Consider the following 18534-nt stretch of genomic DNA (forward strand, 5'->3'; position numbering starts at 1 on the left):
CCCTGGATCCCTGGAAGTGTCCAAGGCCAGGTTGGATGGGGCTTGGAGCAGCCTGGGATGGTGGGAGGTGTCCCTGCCATGGCAGGGAGTAGATTGGGATGGGCTTTAAGGTTTCTTCCAACCCCAACTATCATTACTCTTTTAAACATTCAGTTCAGCCAACTCCACAAAAACCAGTGAGAATTCAAGATTCTCATCTTTTAATCCATGCACACCAGAAACTCTCACTTATGTTCCTGTATCTCACAGCAGTTGGTTCAAGTGCTTTGCACACAGTTAAATCACTGAAGCTCTGAGGTTCAGGGGTTTTCAGTGTCTCTGTAAACAGGTGACAAATTCACAGCATCAGCTGCATTCATGCCAAAGGAGAAAACTCCCAGCAACTGGCTCTGCAGCAGGAGAGCAGCCACAAATACTTCTGCTACTCATTTGTTTGCCATAGATGAGTGAATATTCCTGAGGAAGGGATTCATCAGGAAATGTGCTATAAATCATACAAAGACAACATTTGGAGGCTGAGACTGTTGCTGAGTAAATCCTACACCATGGCAATAACTCAAAATGTTGTCCAGCTCGGGACATTATCAGAGTTCCTTTGCTTAAATGATATGAGAAATGAGTTTAATGTTGTCTTCAAGTGCTATTTAAAACCTATGCAACACTTGCAAGTAACCATTTCACTCCACTTCTCTGTGCAAATGAAAAATAAGAAGCAGAGGTTTTCCAGGTTCCTAAAGAGACTTGGGCTCTGATGGAAGGTATTAACATTTATAGGGGCTCAGGAGCTTGTTTTGCCTCTTGGAACACATTTAATCTCACCTGATTGGAAAGAGTAAAGGGTGCTGGCCTCATTTAAGCAATGAAAATATTCAAGGGTTGCCAGTACACAGGAATTGAGTCCTGCATGAATGAATTGAGTCTCAGGGAACACAGAATGAGCAAGCAGTGGATCAGAGGGAAGCATCTGCTGCTCCTTTTGGAAGTGGTGGAATCATCATCTCTGGAAGTGTCCAGAAGTCACGTGGATGTGGCATTTGAGGACATTCAGTGGTGGCTCTGGCAGTGCTGGTTAATGGCTGGACTCAATCTTAGAGTCTTTTCCAACCTTAGTGATTCTGTGACTTCAAAAAGTGGAAGCACAACAACTTTTAACATGGAGACAGCAAAAACACAAGACAGAAAAATAAAACTCAGAGGGTTTCACACAAACAAGTTTGCACAGGCAAAATGAAACCTCTCAAGGCACTGCTGGTGTGGTCCTGGTTCTTAGCACTTATCTTGAAAAAACACTGTGTGAAAAGTTTGTTTGTTTTCCCTGAGAGGGGAGAAAGGAAAAGCCCAGCACAGAAGTGCAGCTGACTTCCAGTTTGGGAAATGTGATCCCAAGTCACGAGGTGAGCACACAGGTGGATGAAAGCTGCCTCAGCACAAGCCCCAGGGGACTGAGGGACATCTCCAACAGGCTTCCACGACAGCCAGCCCAGGGTTTGTTCCACCAGTGCCCTCCCCCAGCACCATTCTTGACAATTGACACCAGAAGCTTTGATCTTTTCTGTAAATATTTCCTGTCCAAACTCTTCCCACCTACAGCAAAATCCACTCTACCCCTGCCAATCCAAAGGAATATTTCTTCCCATTAAAGTCTGTGGTTTGTATATAAATATAGAAGTATCTTAAGCTCTTCTACAGGAAAGGAGCACTTGAAATGCTGCTCTAACTTCAATGTGAAAGGTTTAGCACTAAGCAAAACACTGCCAACAGCTTATCAGAGGCAGCAGTCTGGAGCTGCCTGGTGCAATCTGGCCACAAGGAAGTGATCTGCAGCTCCCAGGGAACTGTTCAAGGTCCCAGGGACAAGGAAATGTGTGCCAAGGACAAGGACACAAAAATGTGTTCTCCATTTCAGAGACAACTAAGAAATAGAGATGGAAATGGGTTAACATCAGACAAGTACTCACACAAAAATCTAATAGGAATAGATAGAAATGAACTTTCACAATCACAGAACAGTTTGGGTGGGAAAGGACCTTAAAGCCCATCCAGTCCCACCCCCTGCCATGGGCAGGGACACCTTCCACTGTCCCAGGCTGCTCCAAGCCCCATCCAGCCTGGACTTGGACACTTCCAGGGATCCAGGGGCAGCCACAGCTTCTCTGGGCACCCTGTTCCATTTCACAGAGATTTGGCTGCCTTTATTTTCTTTTTCCCAGGTAGGATTCAGTTCTGCCCCACTGGCTCTGATGTGCCAACAGCTGGGATTCAGGGGACTTTGCCAACCCCATGCAAGGCCACAGGCTTGGAGAAGAGGGGCTGGAAGGTTGCTCAGTGGAAAAGTGCCCAGGTGGGCCAGAGGGCAATGGCACCTGGCCTGGAGCAGCACTGGGGTGGCAGCAGGAGCAGGGCAGGGACTGTCCCCTGTGCTGTCACTGCTGAGGCACCGCCAGTCCTGTGTCCAGTTCTGGGCTACTCACAGCACCGAGGGGCTGGAGCATGTCCAGGGCAGGGAACAGAGCTGGGAAGGGGCTGGAGCAGCAGCAGCAGCTGAGGGAGCTGGAAAGGGGCTCAGCCTGGAGAAAAGGAGGCTCAGGGGGTCCTTGTGGCTCTGCACAACTCCCTGACAGGAGGGGACAGCCGGGGGGAGTTGGGCTCTGATCCCAGGGAACAGGGACAGGAGGAGAGGGAACGGCCTCAGGCTGGGCCAGAGGAGGTTTTAGGTTGGATAATGGGAAAAAATTTTCATAGAAGGGAGGTCAGGCACTGGTACAGCTGCCTGGGGCAGTGGTGGGGTCCCCATCCCTGGGGGGATTTAAAAGCCTTGCTGGGGACATGGGTTAGAGGTGGCCTTGGCAGCGTGGAATAACAGCTGGACTTGGTAACTTTAGAGGGCTTTTCCAACCTTAACAATTCCATGATTTTAACTCACTGTAATTAGAGCCTTTTGCACTGAAACCCCAGGGAGGTTTCTGCCACCTGAGGGACAACAAGTAGCTCTGTGGGCACATTTTAATGACATTTGCAATGGGGTGTCCCCACAGTGGAATTTGTTTCTTTTCCCATCAGGATTTTGTTGGCCTGTGAAAAGCTCTGGGAAAGGGTTATTAGGAGAGGTTAGGCAGTAAAGGAAGGAATCTGTGCCTGATACTGCAGGTTTAAGCACATGGAAATCCCATCTTGTAGCTTTTCCTTACCACTTTCTCCTGAGGTCGGGGATGGTGGTGGAGTGGCAGCAGTAGCACTGTGCTTATCCCAGATGCTCTCCAAAATACCTGGACAAAGAGAGACCTTTCAGAAATGCCTTCCCAAAGACACACTGATCCAACAAAGACAGCACAGCCTGCAGGACAACTGGGGCAGAACACACCTCGAGTGCTTTGAGAGGGACAGAAACACTCCCTAAGGACTTTGGGCTCACTAAGGGAAGACAATCTCCATCCCTCTTCATGCAGGGAGCTCAGGTTCACACTAAGTTGACCCAAACGCTGCAGGGGCAGAGCTGGGTGCTCCAAGCATGGCATCACCCCCACTTTGGCTGACTGAGCCCCAGCCCAGGCAGCTGAGGGGACACAGTGCTGCCAGTGAGTCGTACCTGTGAGGAGCCCCAGCACTGTCTGCACCTGGTCCAGGAGCAGCTTGCGCAGCTCCTCCTTGCGCGCCACGCTCAGGTCCTCGCGGGGACACGCCAGCTCCTCCGAGGTGGTTTTCAGCATGATCAGCCCCAGGGGAGTGGTCACAGGAGACTGGATCAGCTGAGCAGGACAGGAGAGCAGTGTGATGACAACATTCACTGACAGACAGGGATTAGCAACACTACTCACAGTTTACAACAGATATGTTTGATTTCCCCAGATGAATCTCTGATGTTGCAACAGCTCGAGCCCCATGGGAATCCCTGGGGTTTCAGGAGAGCTTTCGTAATGTCACTGCACACATTCTGTGTCCCAGCACAGTCACAGGAACAGCCTGTCCCTTCTGTTTGCTGCATGCTCTGCCCTCAGCCCTGCCCAGGACCACCTCAGCACCAGCAGCTCACACCTCACAGCCCAGCAGCTTCCCAGAAATCCCACCCTTCCCACACAGCCCAGGAGCTGATGCCACCAGGCCACAGCTGGGGGATCTGACCTCCCCTTGTACCTGTACTGGATCCCAAACTGGACATTGTATTTCCCCCAGAAAGAGTAATTCCTGCCCCATGCTGGAACAGGACTGGACACAAAGCTGACTTGTGCCTTCATCAGCCACTGGGAAATTAAAGACTTCAAGTGGGACAAAGTTTTGTTTCCAGCTGAAGGACAGCACTGCTCTTCACTGCTGCCCAGACACAACCAAAATGATTTATGGACTGCTCCCTCTGGGAGAAAAAAGTCCAAAGCCAATTCCAGTTGCTACAAGTAATCCTTGAAGCCATAATTCTGTAATACAGGCTTTGCTCCTCATCCCCTGACCCTCCAAATGAGAGCCAGGCTGAGTTAACACTGCTAAAAACACAGTTTGGTGAAATGTTTGGGGAGAAAATAGCCCATCATCTTGGCTTTTGAAAAGGAAGTCCCAGACTCAGGAGCAGATGGCAAAGAACTCAGTGAAACAGCCAACTTGTCAGTAAATTGTGAAGGGACTGAGATCAGCTCTCAGGATATTTTCTGACAAACCCAGGGAGTTCCAGCAATACCCCACACTGGTACCTCAGTCAGGCTAAACAAATTCTCAACCTCTAAGGAAGCAGTACTTTATGTAGAATTACTGGTTTTGCATAATGACAACACAATATCCCAGTTTACCTTTCTTCTCCACCCCTCCAGTGCTTCAGTAAAAGCTTTAGAGACCACTCAGAGTACTGGGATACAATTTAACACTGAAGAACAAAGAACATGCTGCAAATGATCTCAGAAAAGAAGTCCTGAGACGGAGCTCATCTGCAATTCTAACAGCAGATTATTCTGCTCCTGTGCTATTCTTCCTCCTGTTGAGGCCCTGGAATTCAGCATTACTGTTTTACTTCCACTTTCTCTGAACATTTTAGGAATGTGTCTGCCACATAAATTAATTTATGGAAACATTTCCCTCCACTGCTGATCTCACAAGCAGAGGCTGAAGGGAAAATAGATTCCTCAAGCAAGCTCTGCAATCCCTTAAGATAACCCTGGAGTTCTAGTAAGGCCAGGGTAGCTCAGGCTGCTTTTCAGTTCAGATCCAGGTGAAATGAGAGGTAAAACTCCACATGGAGACACTTATCTCCAAGTATTTCTTGTCAAATTGACAACTGAGGCAAAACCAGCAGCATGTCCCACTCCAGAACAGTCAGAAAAGTGATTACACCAGCCACTGATAAACTCTGCAGCCAAGACAGGATTTTTTTTTAAATTTTGAATTAATACTAGATCCATTTGCCTTAACAAATAAACTCCTGCCACTCAAGGACTTGGATTTAAATAACTGCCTTGTGGCTTGGCCGTGGGCTTTGCTGCATTCAAATCATGTAATTATGCCAGCAGAAAAAGCCTGTGCAGCACACTTCAGTTTACACTCAGCCTCTTTAAGCCAATTAGGAACAATTTTAAGGGAACTGGAGACAAAATACTCCAACAAAAAGAGGTTTGCAGCAGCCTGGTGATGCTCTAGCAGGATCTCCCAATCCTGGCTCAGGATTCCCTGTAAAGATGCTGAGTTGCCACCAACATTCCAGCATGGATTCAGTCATTATCCTCTAAGCCCTCCTGCAGGAGCCCTCCTGAACACCCCAATAACATCCCATTAGTGACCTTACTGAGGAGGTACCAGAGATTTTTGGGGTGTCTTTGGCTGTTGAGTGAAAAATCTCCAACAGCTCTGTTGAGGAACTGCCCTTTGGAGAATTGGTGAAACATCCATAATTTCACTGACTTTTGTTTTGTTTAAAGAACAACCAATACTCCTTGTATTTTCCAGAACTAGCCCATAATATTTAAAATTTAAAGTGAATACTTGTGGTACTTTGCCTCAAAACACTTTTAACACTGGAGAGAAATGTAACGTGGAAAAAGCTGAGGATTACAACAAAATTAAAAAGGAATTTACAAAGCCACACTTACTATTTAATCTTCATCAAGAGAAATCCCTACTCAAAGAAACAAAATTATGTTTTTAAGGGAAAAGCTGGCTTCATTCATGCACAGACTTCCTACCTGCAGGATGTTGGTGAAGAAGTCGTGGTAGAACATGGGCCAGTCTTGGCGGCCGATGTCCACGATGACTTTGCAGAGCTTGTTCCTGATGAAGTAAGGCAGAGTTTTGTGGTGAGCCAGCAGCAGCTTGGGCAGGCAGCTCCTGATCTCCATCTTGTCCTGGGATGGGACCCCCAGCCACATTTTATTGATCAGGTTCTGGAAAAGCAATGGACATCCCAAATGAGCTCATCTTGGATATGCTTGGCTGAGGTGAAACACTGAGAGAATCTGACACAGAAAACTGGGAATCTCTGAATGGTTTAGGTTGGAAGGGACCTTAAAAATCATCCTGTTCCAACCCCCCTGCTCTGGTCAGGGACACTTTCCACTATCCCAGGCTGCTCCAAGCCCCATCCAGCCTGGCCTTGGACACTTCCAGGGATCCAGGGACAGCCACAGCTTCTCTGGGCACCCTGTGCCAGGGCCTGCCCACCCTGCCAGGGAACAATTCCTTCCCAATATCCCATCCATCCCTGCCCTCTGGCAGTGGAAGCCATTCCCTGTGTCCTGTCCCTCCATCCCTTGTCCCCAGTCCCTCTGCAGCTCTCCTGGAGCCCCTTTAGGCTCTGGAAGGGGCTCTAAGGAGACCTCAGAGCTTTCTCTTCTCTGGGCTAAACAACATAAAGCAGGGACAGAGCATCTGGCAGAGCTGCTGCATCTCATGGCTCAGGACTGGCAGTGCCACCATGGAGCTGAAGTTACTGGTTTAACTGGTTTTTGGTTAGGCAGAACTCGAGTGGCAGGCACAGAACCATTTCCTCTCCCTTTTAACCCTGAGCACCGAGGGCTTCCCCTCTAAATGTGACAGCCTTGGATGAAGCAGGAAAAGGAAAACAGGGAAGGAGGTTTGGTTTTCCACACCTCTGATGCCACCCAGGTCTCCTGAAGCTGAGCTGGGAGGTCACTGGAGCAGGCACTGCCTGGCACTGACAAGGCACCACTCCCACAGAAAGCTTTTAGTCCACTTAAAGACAGACAAAATCCAAAGGAAAGCAGAGTTGCAAATTGCTTCCCTGCCCTGATCACATTTAGGGCTCTGAAGCTTCAGGAGCTGAATGAATCTCTTGGGATAACCCAGAGAGGAGGCTGAGGCAATGTCTGTGCCCATCTGCAAGATTCAGCCTGGAGAAGGAGAATGCTGGAGATCACAATCATAGCCTGGGTTGGGTTGGAAGAAACCTCAATTATCCAAAACTGGAAGATGATGTATGGTCAAAGGAGATGCAATCCCCAGCAGGATGTACTGCACAGAGACAGCAGTTCCCAGTGGAGAGCTACACAGGGATATTTATACTGAAATCCCTCAAAGAAGTTGGTTTTGGTGTTTTCTAGCAGAGAAAATCCACAAGAACTGTTTGAAAACAATGGCCCAACCAGCTGAGGGCTCCTTGATGCAAGTCCAGATTCCAATAAAGCTGCAGGATGTTTTAGCTTTAACATCCATCATTTCATACCCACCCTGTTCTGTCCTGCTCCTCCCACCTGCCAGCAGCAGCTTTCTCCCTATAAATGCTTTTGGGAAGATGTTTTCATTTCCAAAAAGCAGGAGGTGCAAACAATTCATCTGGAAGGGGGTCAGGAGGAGTTTTATTCCAAATCCACTGCTAACTTATTAAGCAGTTTGGGAAATCCATGTCCTTGGGCAGTTTTGGGAATGATCCTTGTGTTCACACCCCTTTGACTGAACAGCTGGGGAAGCTGCAGACTGGGACAGACCCTGGCTCCGAGGACCAGGTCATGTCCAGCACCAATTTGGGAATTCAAGCTCCTCCATGGAGAAATCCTCATCTTCCAGCTGTCCCTCGCCCTGCACTTGCAGAGTGATTTCTTTATTCTGGGCACAATTAGGTTTTTCAATGCTATTTTTCCCTCTCCAGGGAAGCAGAGGCTCTGTAACCAAACTCCAAAAAATATCCTGAGCTGGGAAGATCCACACAGGATGATCCCAAGGATCACTGAATCCATCTCCTGGCCCTGCACCTGTTTCGCTCATCAGGAAAATCAGTGGGACACCATCCCCTGAGCAGGAATAATCCCCATGTCATTGCCATGATCACCCCTTTTTTAGGGGAAGGTAAATCAGATTCAATTTGCAGATGGGGTCCAGACTCCCTCTGCAATCCCTGATAAGTAAAATGAATATTTAAGAGAAGAAATCAACAATGATGCAGATAATCTGTAAAAACAGCACAACTTGAAGAGCAGTTTTTATCTGAACATGTATTTCATCTGAAAAGCAGCCCAATGCAGAGGCTACAAACCCCTCTGATTTAGGGGCACAGCTCAGAGTGCCCACCCAGCCCAGAGCACAGCACAGAGGTCACAGATGGCCCAGACTGAGGTGTGACACCAGGACACCCTCAGGGACAGACACTGCACTGGTCACTCAGAAATGAAACACAGCAGAGCTGCCCACAGAATACTTCTGCTTATTCCAGTAGACACAGAGATCAATATCAAGGCTTTTAACCCAAATTTTGTTCTTTTATAAGTAGGTGAAGAGTGGGATGTGGCTGTCTAAGAGAGACCTCACCTCTCCAACCAGCACAAGTTTGCAGGATGTAGTTGAAAAGCACCAACCACAACTACAAAATGTCAGAAAAATAAAAGCAAGTTTGCCTTTCCTCTCAGCACTCAAAGCCTGCAGGAGCCAGGAGCAGGTAATCACCCCCATATTTCTGATCATAAAAACAGCATAAAAGCAATAACACCCTTAAAAGCATCGTGCAGAAACTCAAGCAGCCTCTGAAACTGGAGGTAATTTGTGCTTAGAGATGCCAGGAAATGAATTCTTCAATTTGTGTACAAAGATTCATATTCTCCCACTCTGGGCCTGCCATTAAGCAACCTCTCTGGCAGAGAGCAATAAAAGCATCTTTTATCACTGTACTTACCAGGGATGCCATTTCAGACAAACATTTCCCCCCAAAAAAATCGATTGCCAGATAAAACTGCAGCAGGCAGAGATTGCACTGAGCAGGCAGGAGCTCAGCCCTCACCTCAAACACTGTCAGGCTGTACATCATCACATAATCATTCCTTGTACTGGACAGGAAGTACAGGCAGAATCTCCAGGCTCCTATCTGCTGGGCAAAGTTATTTAAAAGCTCCTCTGCAAAAAAACCATAAAAGTAAAATATTACTTTAAAATGAACTTCAGTTTTAATTTGACTTTGATGTAAAATATTCCATTAAAATTCTTTAGCTGTAAACAAAGCCATAACAGTGTATAGTGATCACACAGCAACTGAGCAGGGAAGAGACCCTGTGTTCAGGGAATGACTCAACCTGAAGGAGGGCAAAAAATAGAATAAAATCACATTCTACAGCGTTTAAAGCAATGTAACAACAGGCTTTAATGAAAACAAAACAGATGTGTCATTTTAGAATCAGTTTTGACATAAATACTGCAGCACATAAGAGGTGAATATTAAAACAAATCACACAGCAATTGTATTATGAGCATTGTTATTTTATCTGTAAAAGCCAAATGCTGGCATTTCAGGTCATTGTGAGAGAGTAGGAGCACTTGAGATCACAGTGTTCTAAACCCACCTTCCTCCACTGCAACTCCAAGAGCTGCTGACTTGCTGGCAGCTCAGGGTGTCAGAAACCTCCCTGAACACCCAGGGAAGGTTTTGGTCATCCCTCATGAGGTGACAATGTGACCAAGAGAAAAGCTACAAGGGCTGCTTTACAGGATAAGCAAATTTATGGCTTTAATTTATTTTTTTTCCTTTTTCTTTCCTGCAATTTAAGCAGGGCAATGAGGGATACCTTTTCCACAGCAGGAGATCATCACATATATAGGATATAGGATTTCTGGGACAAGTCTTTAATGCTTGTCACACTTTTGGCAGGAGATGGTAGAAAGAGAACAATCCCAGAATGGTTTGGGTTAGAAGGGACCCTAAAGTTTATCCAGTCCCTCCCCAGCCATGGCAGGGACACCTTCCACTATCCCAGGCTGCTCCAAGCCCCATCCAGCCTGGCCTTGGACACTTCCAGGGATCCAGGGGCAGCCACAGCTTCTCTGGGCACCCTGTGCCAGGGCCTGCCCACCCTGCCAGGGAACAATTCCTTCCCAATATCCCATCCATCCCTGCCCTCTGGCAGTGGAAGCCATTCCCTGTGTCCTGTCCCTCCATCCCTTGTCCCCAGTCCCTCTGCAGCTCTCCTGGAGCCCCTTTAGGCCCTGGAAGAGGCTCTGAGGTGTCCCTGGAGCCTTCTCCTCTCCAGGTGAGCACCCCCAGCTCTCCCAGCCTGGCTCCAGAGAGGTTCCAGCCCTCAGAGCACCCCTGTGGCTGTTTGGGAATAAAAGGAATCTGCATCTTTCCAATCACCACCAGCACAAGCAGCTCCCCCAGAGCATCTGGTAGAATCTTTGTTGCCTTTCAGGACATATTTAATAACCCCACCCATATTTAATAACCCACCCAAAGGGAATTGCTGTCACTCCTGCTTGTCATTCCACAAGAACTGGGACAGCCTTGCTTTACATTCCTAGTGCTGAATTCCCTGCTCCATGTCCAGGCAGAGATTTCCCAGGACACACAATCCAACAATGCACAGAGGAAACATCACTGGTTTATCATCCATGGGAACTGCCACAGAAACCCAGCTATGGAAACCTTTCCTTCCAGTTCCCAGCTATGGAAACCTTTCCTTCCAGTTCCCAGCTANCCCAGCTATGGAAACCTTTCCTTCCAGTTCCCAGCTATGGAAACCTTTCCTTCCAGTTCCCAGCTAAGCAGGAGAGGGTAAGATGCCAGTTCAGTGCAGGCTGTGCTGAACACAACCAGACTCCCCTGCTGGGGGCTGCAGGCAGGACCAGCACCAGGAGCAGCTCTTGGAAGGGGCAAGAACTCACCTATCTCACGTTTCCGCTCATTTGTTGTGCAATTGTGGAAAAACTCCGTCATCAAACTCTCCAGAGCCCGCAGCGAGGCCTCTTCTGATGCCTGGGAATGACATTGGAGGAAAGAGATAAAATTCATTCCCACTCTGACACAGGAGGGTGGCATTACAACATCTCAGGTGCACCAAAATCCAACCAGCAGGATCAGAACAGGGCAAGCAGCTGGGAACTCAAATTGCTCACTGGTGTCAAGGAACAGCAAGATTTATCCACTGTCAGTGAGAGCTTTAGACATGAAGGACCATTTGCTCACCTCCATTAATAAGGACAAGAACACAACAAAATTGCTTTATTTTGGTGGCATTCAGGAAGTTTAAGGCAATAAATAATTCTCACAAAGACAGCAAGTTCAACCAAAGATGTTTTCAGATGTTCAGAAATCATCTATATCCTATCATGGGAAGCAGAAACTTTGAGAGGATTTCTCTTGGACATCAGGAGGAATTTTTTCCCAGGAAGAGTGTTCAGATATTGGAATGGGCTGCCTGGGTGGGTGGCAGAGTCCCCATCCCTGGAGGTGCCCAAGGAAGGGCTGGAAGTGGCACTCGGTGCTCTGGGCTGGTGACAAGCTAGGGATGGGTCACAGGCTGGACTCAATCATCCTGGAGGTCTTTTCCAACCTCAATCATTCCATGATTCTGTGACCCCTGACACCTCTTCCTGCCTTTCCCTTGGTGCCATCCTGCTGCTCAGGAAGCTTGAAAAATTCTGGAATTTCCAGCACTCTAAAAGGCAATACACCAGTATTCAGCAAGCTGATTCAAGAAAAACAGCACACCCCTTCCTCCCCCCCATTTAGGTTTTATTCTTGGAAATCATTAGTTACAGTTTTAAATCCTCAAGAAATTCCCAAGATTAGCATCCAGCTGTAGTTTTGGAGTGCTCTGGAGTTGGGATGATTTTATTCTGGCAAGGTAACAGCCTTAGAAACAATCCTGCTACAGCACAAACCATGCCATAGCTGTGTCTCAAATGTTTTCAACCCATGCTATCAATAATAAATGCATCAAGATTCAAGCCCAGACCTTCAAGTACAGGAACAAAGTAAACATTTAAGAAAACTGAAAATTTTGCCTTAAAAAAAACCTCTAAACCAGAAACAAAAGCCGTGCCTGGCAGTCTCCTGCAGAGAAGAGCATGTGAGACATCCTGCAGAAACACTCCAGGCTTCTGCTAATTCCCATTTCCATGCACAGCAGTTTTCCCAAGAGCCAAGCAGCAGGAGCCCCTCCTCACTGGATTAACTCTGAGGAACACCAACAACTCCAGAGCTCTCCAGCAGCTGGAAGTGGATGCTCTGCAGGACACCAAACATTTCCATTTACAAAAGAACACTGAATTCCATCCTACCTTTCCTCTTCCTGCCCTGCTTTTTCCTTTTTTTTCCCTTTCTTTTTAAAGCCCTGCTCTAGAAATCAAGAACTATTTTAGCAAGAGATGTTGGGAAATTGGTTTAAAACAACCAACAATCCAAGCAGAGCTATGTTTGCAGCTTTAATCCATTTATGCTTGGGCTGCAAACTTCCCTTCAGCCATGGATCAGCCTCCTGCCAGTCACAATTCCCAGATAACTGCACCTCTGTGGATAAGAGCCTCATTAAAAAAAAAAAAATAAATATCTAAGTGGAGTTCTTAATTACTTAGGATATGGCCACACTGTCATTTGTGGGAGCTAAGCTGTCCTAAGCTCCTCCCAAGCAGATCCACACATACAAATCCAGTATTTTCCTAAATCCCTGCACTTTCCTTCTCTGCTGCTCACAGTGAGTCTCACCAGCACTTTCTGATGCCAAACCCTTAAAGATGAGTTTCCATTCTCAATTTGATGCAAATTCCTCCAAGAGCAGCACAAGTCTCCCACTCCTTCTACCATCCAATACCAAGATCACCTCAATCATGGAAAACTCTTGGTTCTTCACAGGGTGGAAGGGCTCAGATGTCTTTGGATACTTAATTCAATCCTTCTTCAGCAAGAGCAGTTTGCATAAGTACATTTCTTCCAAGATTCAAGATTTATGTCCTGCTTTTGGAAATAAATTATGGAGTTTTTATAAATCTTGAGCATCTGCCTTGTTCTCCACCGACTGCAGCACTGAGATTTGGAAGATCCTATTCCTTAGGCACACAGTTAATCTTCCACAGTTAATCATCCAAAGCAGAACACCATGATCACCATGTTCAACATGTCAAAAGCAGGGAGAAAAGAAACCAGAGAGCACAACTCTAGGATTTCACACAAAAAGGCCCAGGCTGGAGAGCACCGAAGGCCACCTTGGGACACAAAGACACAGCAGGATTTCTGAGATCATTCTCTCCTCTTGTTTGGCTTCTTGTGGCTCTTCGGGAGGTTTGACAAAGGAAGGTGGAGAAGCAAAAATTGTCTGAGGTAACCAAAGCCCAGCTCAGGATCCCCTTCTAACTTCAGGCTGGACTTAGCAAGGACCTGCATTTGCTGCTGCTTTTGGGAATTCCTCAAGCTCCCCAGACCCTGGGGGTATGTGGTCATCCCCCAGCTGTCCAGCAAGGCTCTGATAAGGAGGTCACTGAGATGAGGAGGTCAGATGCTGTGCAGAGCTGCAGGGGAAGGTGGCTGTACCAGGACCCTGACACCTGGGAAGTTGATTAGTGAGACTCCAATTAAAGTCCAGCTGTTTGGAGCACCTGGGGCCATACCTGGAATATTTCCTAGTGTTATTCCCACATTAACAAGCAGTTTGCTTTCTTTTAGGGCTCTCTGTTTACTCTGCATTGAGGAGAAGAACAGGAAGAACCAGCAGTACTGAGTTCAGGTTCTGGTCTGAAATTCTGGGTTGTGCACAGATTTCATATCCCAAGGTTTTCAAGGGAAGTGTGGACCATCAGTAACAGAATTTACTCCAGTTTTCTTTGTCAGGGCTGGAAGTTTGCCTCACCTCCATGAGGCATTACTAAATATGCAACTACTGAAAAAGAAATACTTCCCATTCTCTTTCAGAAATCAAACCTGACCTTTCTCACCCCTAGTGCCTCCCAGGGCTGGATCAAACATCAGAAAATAGCATTTCTCTCTTTTGCCAAGTGTTAGAGGAAAATATATTCAGCTCTCTTAAGTCCTGCTTGCAGAGCAGGCAACATGAGCTTTTCCCCATGAAAACTCTGCAGCTCACAAAAAGCAGGGGAGATAAGATATGCCACGTCACCATCCACTCCTACTTCAACACCATGGCCGAGTTCTGACCCATGGGGAGGGGTCCTGGCTGCCAAATTCAGCAGATCCTGAGGCCAAAGGTGATGTCCTTGTCACAGCTCCCTTAGGGGAACAAGGCAGTGAGAGGTGAAAGGGAGCAGGGCTAAATCTAACACAGCCACAGCTGCAGGTTCCCATGTTCCAGCAGCACTTCCATACTCTGAGCTGGAATTTGGGTGAAAACAGCACCTCTGGGAGCTGTGGCACAGGTGATGTCCCCACAATAGGTGTCTCTAAGTGCTGGGTCCACACCACGCAGACTGGGCAGGCTCTGCTGCTCCTGACTGCCCCATCTGATCTGAGCAGGACTCTGTGGGTCAGGGTGGGAGAGAGCTGCTGTGTCTTTCCCATCCCATTCCCCCTCATCAGTTTGTTAAAGGCGTTTCACATCACTATCAGATGGGTGGAGCTGCTTACTGATTATTCCAGTTACCTCTGGACTCCAACCCTCTGTGCCCTCCTCCAAACAGGAAAATGAGCTCCAACAGCTCCTTTTCCTGACAGAAAACACAAGATTTGCTACCAAGAACCAGCCCATCCAACAACATTCTCCATCCACCAAAGCACCACGAGAAGGACCCACCCCACAAGCTGATTTCAGGGCTATGCTCCAGTTACATTTTAAGCTGCATGAGTCATTAACTGATTTCTGCTGATTAAGGGGAAAAAAAAAAAAAAAAGTGACAACCTCCTGCATTTCAGGCTGTTCAATATTGCAGCTGCACCTCAGTGAGGCTCTGGAGATGCAAAATCTTTGTACCCTGCTGCTGATTCCATCACAAGCTCAGATGTAGACTGTGACTAAAGCACTGGGGTAGAAGCAGTTACTCATCCAGCTCCACTGAACAACAGAGCAGCGATCCTTGGGCTGCAGTTTAGACACTGCACATGCACTTGAAGAGCAGATACAATGCTAATTTTAGTTTGCATATCACCAAACACAACCATAGAAAAGCACCTGTTCATTCTGCAAGACATGGAAGTGCTTTCTAAAGCCATTTTCTCCACAAGTGCTTTCATTTAGAGTTCACTTCCTCTTTTTTCTTTCTTTTTTAATTTCATTTTATGCTCTCTGAAGGGATTTTTTTCGTTGAGGGGAAAGCTTTTCTCTACTGCTCTGCCATAAAATCACAAGCTGTTAACCTTGCAATGTTTGCCATTAGAGCATCCATCACACAAACGATCCTCTAAATACGGCACCAAGAGAAGGGTTAGGTCTGTTCAGTTTTTCCCTAATGTGTTTGCAAATGGATGGCACTCCAAGACAAATTTAAGGCATTCCCTCTCCAGAGCTTTTTTTAGTAATATGTTAATTGCAGCTGCAATGTTAGAGGTGACTTCATCCTTCAGGCAGTGCTGGAGCACCTTCCTGATGAGGAAGGATGGATTTTACACCCCAACATCTCCTCTGGTGGCAGGGAGGAAAAGCCCTGGCTCTGCTGCACCCAGAAGCCCTCACAGCAGATCAAACCCTGCTTCTGCTTCTCTTTATTTAAAGACAGGAGCTCTGTCTGGGTGTTGTTCCCACCCCAAGCCATCCTGGTTTTGATTGTGACGCCCACCCCGTCCATCGGTCGCTGTGTTTGACACCTCCATCCCACCGAGCCCCCACTGATCCCTCTGCAGCTTCCTCACCTTCTGGAGCCTGCCTCTCCACCTCCATCCCAATCCCACCCACCCTCTCCTGCTGTTTCCAGTGCAAGACACACAGCCCAGCACAGCTCAGCCTCCCCCCAGTTATCAGGATCCAGATTTTATCACATTTATCTGTTAAAATCACTATCAGCTCCATCTACCAGCTTGTGGGCAGATCTTCCAGGAGAGGAGGGACTCCAGGGGAGCACACAACGAGAATCCTGGCTAATGGAAAAATTCCCAGCTGGAATTGCTATAATGCCACCAACAAGCCAGTGCAAAGGGTTAAAAAAACCAGACAAGAAACAAGAAATTTCATCCACAGCACCTGTATAAAATAACTCATCATCACCCTGTCATTGCTAATTGCAGTGTCCCATCCTCTTCCACCTCGGAGCCTTCTGCTTCCAGTGCTGTGCAGTTAATTAACAGCACAGTCACACACCTAAAAATACAAACAACTACACTCCAGCTGCTGAGTGTTCTTCTTTCTCTATTATTTATAGTCAATCTTAACTTAATGATGCACATATGTATTATGAGTATTAACAACACTAACATCTCCATGTACTGAGGTAGTAATTTACTCATTGAAGGATTACCAGGGTGTCTTTCAAAGCCCCTCCCTGTCCCAGCTCTAACACATCATGGTAATGAACAGGTAAATTAGAAATCACACTCTCAGCAAGCTTGTGGGTCCACAAAAACCTGGAGAACCCCTGGGCCAGCCCTGGGCCACTCAGAGCAGTAAAATTCATGGAAGAAGTACACTATTATTTTTAGCAAGTAATGCAGAATTCTGAAGTGTTTTTTAAAAAGTTGTAGAACACCCAACACATCCTCCAGAAAAAATAAACACACGCTACAGGGAGGCAGAGCTGGGAGCTCAAAAGCAGTGATACTCATTATATTTAATCCTTTCCATCAATAATTGGAGAATCTGGGGGTTCATCCTCATCCCCAGGGTCTCTTGGCAGAGGTGTGACGTGAGGAGCCCACATGGCTGATGCTATCAGGACAGGGCTCAGCCTTCATTCTCAGTTTCCTTGTTGCACTTCAGAGATGTTTTTGTGGTTTCAAGAACCGAAAGCAGACTGGGCCCCGCTCTGTGCTCCCAGCACAGCTCAGTTCCTGGGGCCATGGCTGCAGAGCTGACCCCTCTCCTGGCTCACTCATTTCAGAGTCCACCACTTCAGCACATCACTAACAACATGGAGATATGGCAAACTCGATATAGTAGATTTTTCTGCTTCAATTGTGGAAGAAAAGTCACAGAGTGCTGTTGTACCTCGAGGCTACTGGCAGAGGAGCAAAGGCAGCACGCTCCTCTCCGTGGCCCTGAGCTCCTCAAAGCCCTCCTGCCTGGACAACTCCCCCCTTCAGGAACCTGGCTGCACTTCAGGAATCAGAATGTTTAATTTAAATATCAGCTAAGGACTCAGCAGGACCCCAGGCTGAGCAGTGCTGTGTGGAACAGGCCATGGAGAGCCAGCAGTGCCAGCCTGATTTCTGCACCAGAGATCATCTTACCTGGAACACTGCCTGCTCCACAAGTAATCAGCACCTTTTTCAATACCCAAGGGATCTGATTTCTTAAACCCTCTTGGACAAGCAGATTCAGTTAACCAGGCATCAGGTTTGAAGGTTGAACTTTGATTAACAGGCTCAAGTGTCTGAGTCTGATTCTTTCTAACCCAGTAACTCTTAACCCACATAACCAAGCCCAGCAGGCAGGGTGTCCTCCACCCAGCAGCTTCCAGGGGCTTCAGCACCTGGGAATTCTCTTAGAAACCCAGCAAAGGAATAAATCCCAGCAGGCTGGAATGAGCAAAGGGTGGTTTAGGTGCTGTTTCAAGTCACAATTGCTGAAGATTGAGCCCAAGAGCAATTTCTGGGTCCCTGACGCCCAGGAAAGGCAGCTGGTCACGTGCTGTTGACTTCCTAATTGATTTCTTGTGGTTTAGCTGCTGGAAAGGACTCAGCAACTCAGTATTTTCCCAAACAAGCAGTTGCTAAAATAGCAATTCACAGCTGAGAAGTGCAGAAGCACACAAAGCAGATTCCTCAAGACCAATACCCTGCACATCACCAAAGCACAGCAGGCTCTGGAGTCACTTTCTGGACTTGCAACTTAAACCTGACAGTCCTGCCACAGCCATCACTTTCCTCAGCAGACACTTGGCTCAGTCAGTTCTCAGCTGCTGGCCACCACTTTTTAAGCCATCAATGACAATAATTTCTCATTTTGTGGGTTATCAGCAAAAGCAGCCAAACAAAATCTGCTCTTCAGATGGACACAGCTGAGCATCTGCCAAAGGTTGCTGCTGGGGCTGCTTCCAGAAGTTAAAACACTGCAAGGTGGCTCTGGTTGGCTCAGGTCAGAACTGACTGCAATTCCCCCAGTGAAGTCTAGAAACTCACACCTCTGAAGCTGCATCATTCCTTTCACTTCACTCTCTCCCTCTGCTGGGTTCCCCAGGGTGCCCCACACTCCAAAGCCTGGGAGCCCTTGCAGGGAGATCCCATCCTTCCCAGCAAGGCAGGACCATGGGCAC

The 18534-nt window shown here is 47.3% G+C and overlaps 1 protein-coding gene across 5 annotated transcripts in view; it reads right to left on the reverse strand.

The window, feature by feature from the left end:
- The window catches only part of XPO6 (exportin 6), a 55468-nt gene that overhangs the window by 28938 nt on the left and 7996 nt on the right, over positions 1 to 18534 (reverse strand). For 4 of the 5 annotated variants that reach the window (XM_015643080.3, XM_033517859.1, XM_015643079.3 and 1 more), the window contains exons 2-6: positions 11071 to 11161; positions 9200 to 9312; positions 6159 to 6356; positions 3587 to 3746; positions 3189 to 3266 (exon numbers count right to left, since the gene is read on the reverse strand). In XM_015643080.3, coding sequence (XP_015498566.1) covers positions 3189 to 3266; positions 3587 to 3746; positions 6159 to 6356; positions 9200 to 9312; positions 11071 to 11161 — 640 coding nt within the window. Of the gene's footprint in view, positions 1 to 819; positions 1037 to 3188; positions 3267 to 3586; positions 3747 to 6158; positions 6357 to 9199; positions 9313 to 11070; positions 11162 to 18534 lie in introns of those variants that run through there. The other variant, XM_015643081.3, reaches the window with a different exon arrangement.

Source organism: Parus major, chromosome 14 (assembly GCF_001522545.3).
Source record: "Parus major isolate Abel chromosome 14, Parus_major1.1, whole genome shotgun sequence".
Lineage (NCBI taxonomy): Eukaryota > Metazoa > Chordata > Aves > Passeriformes > Paridae > Parus > Parus major.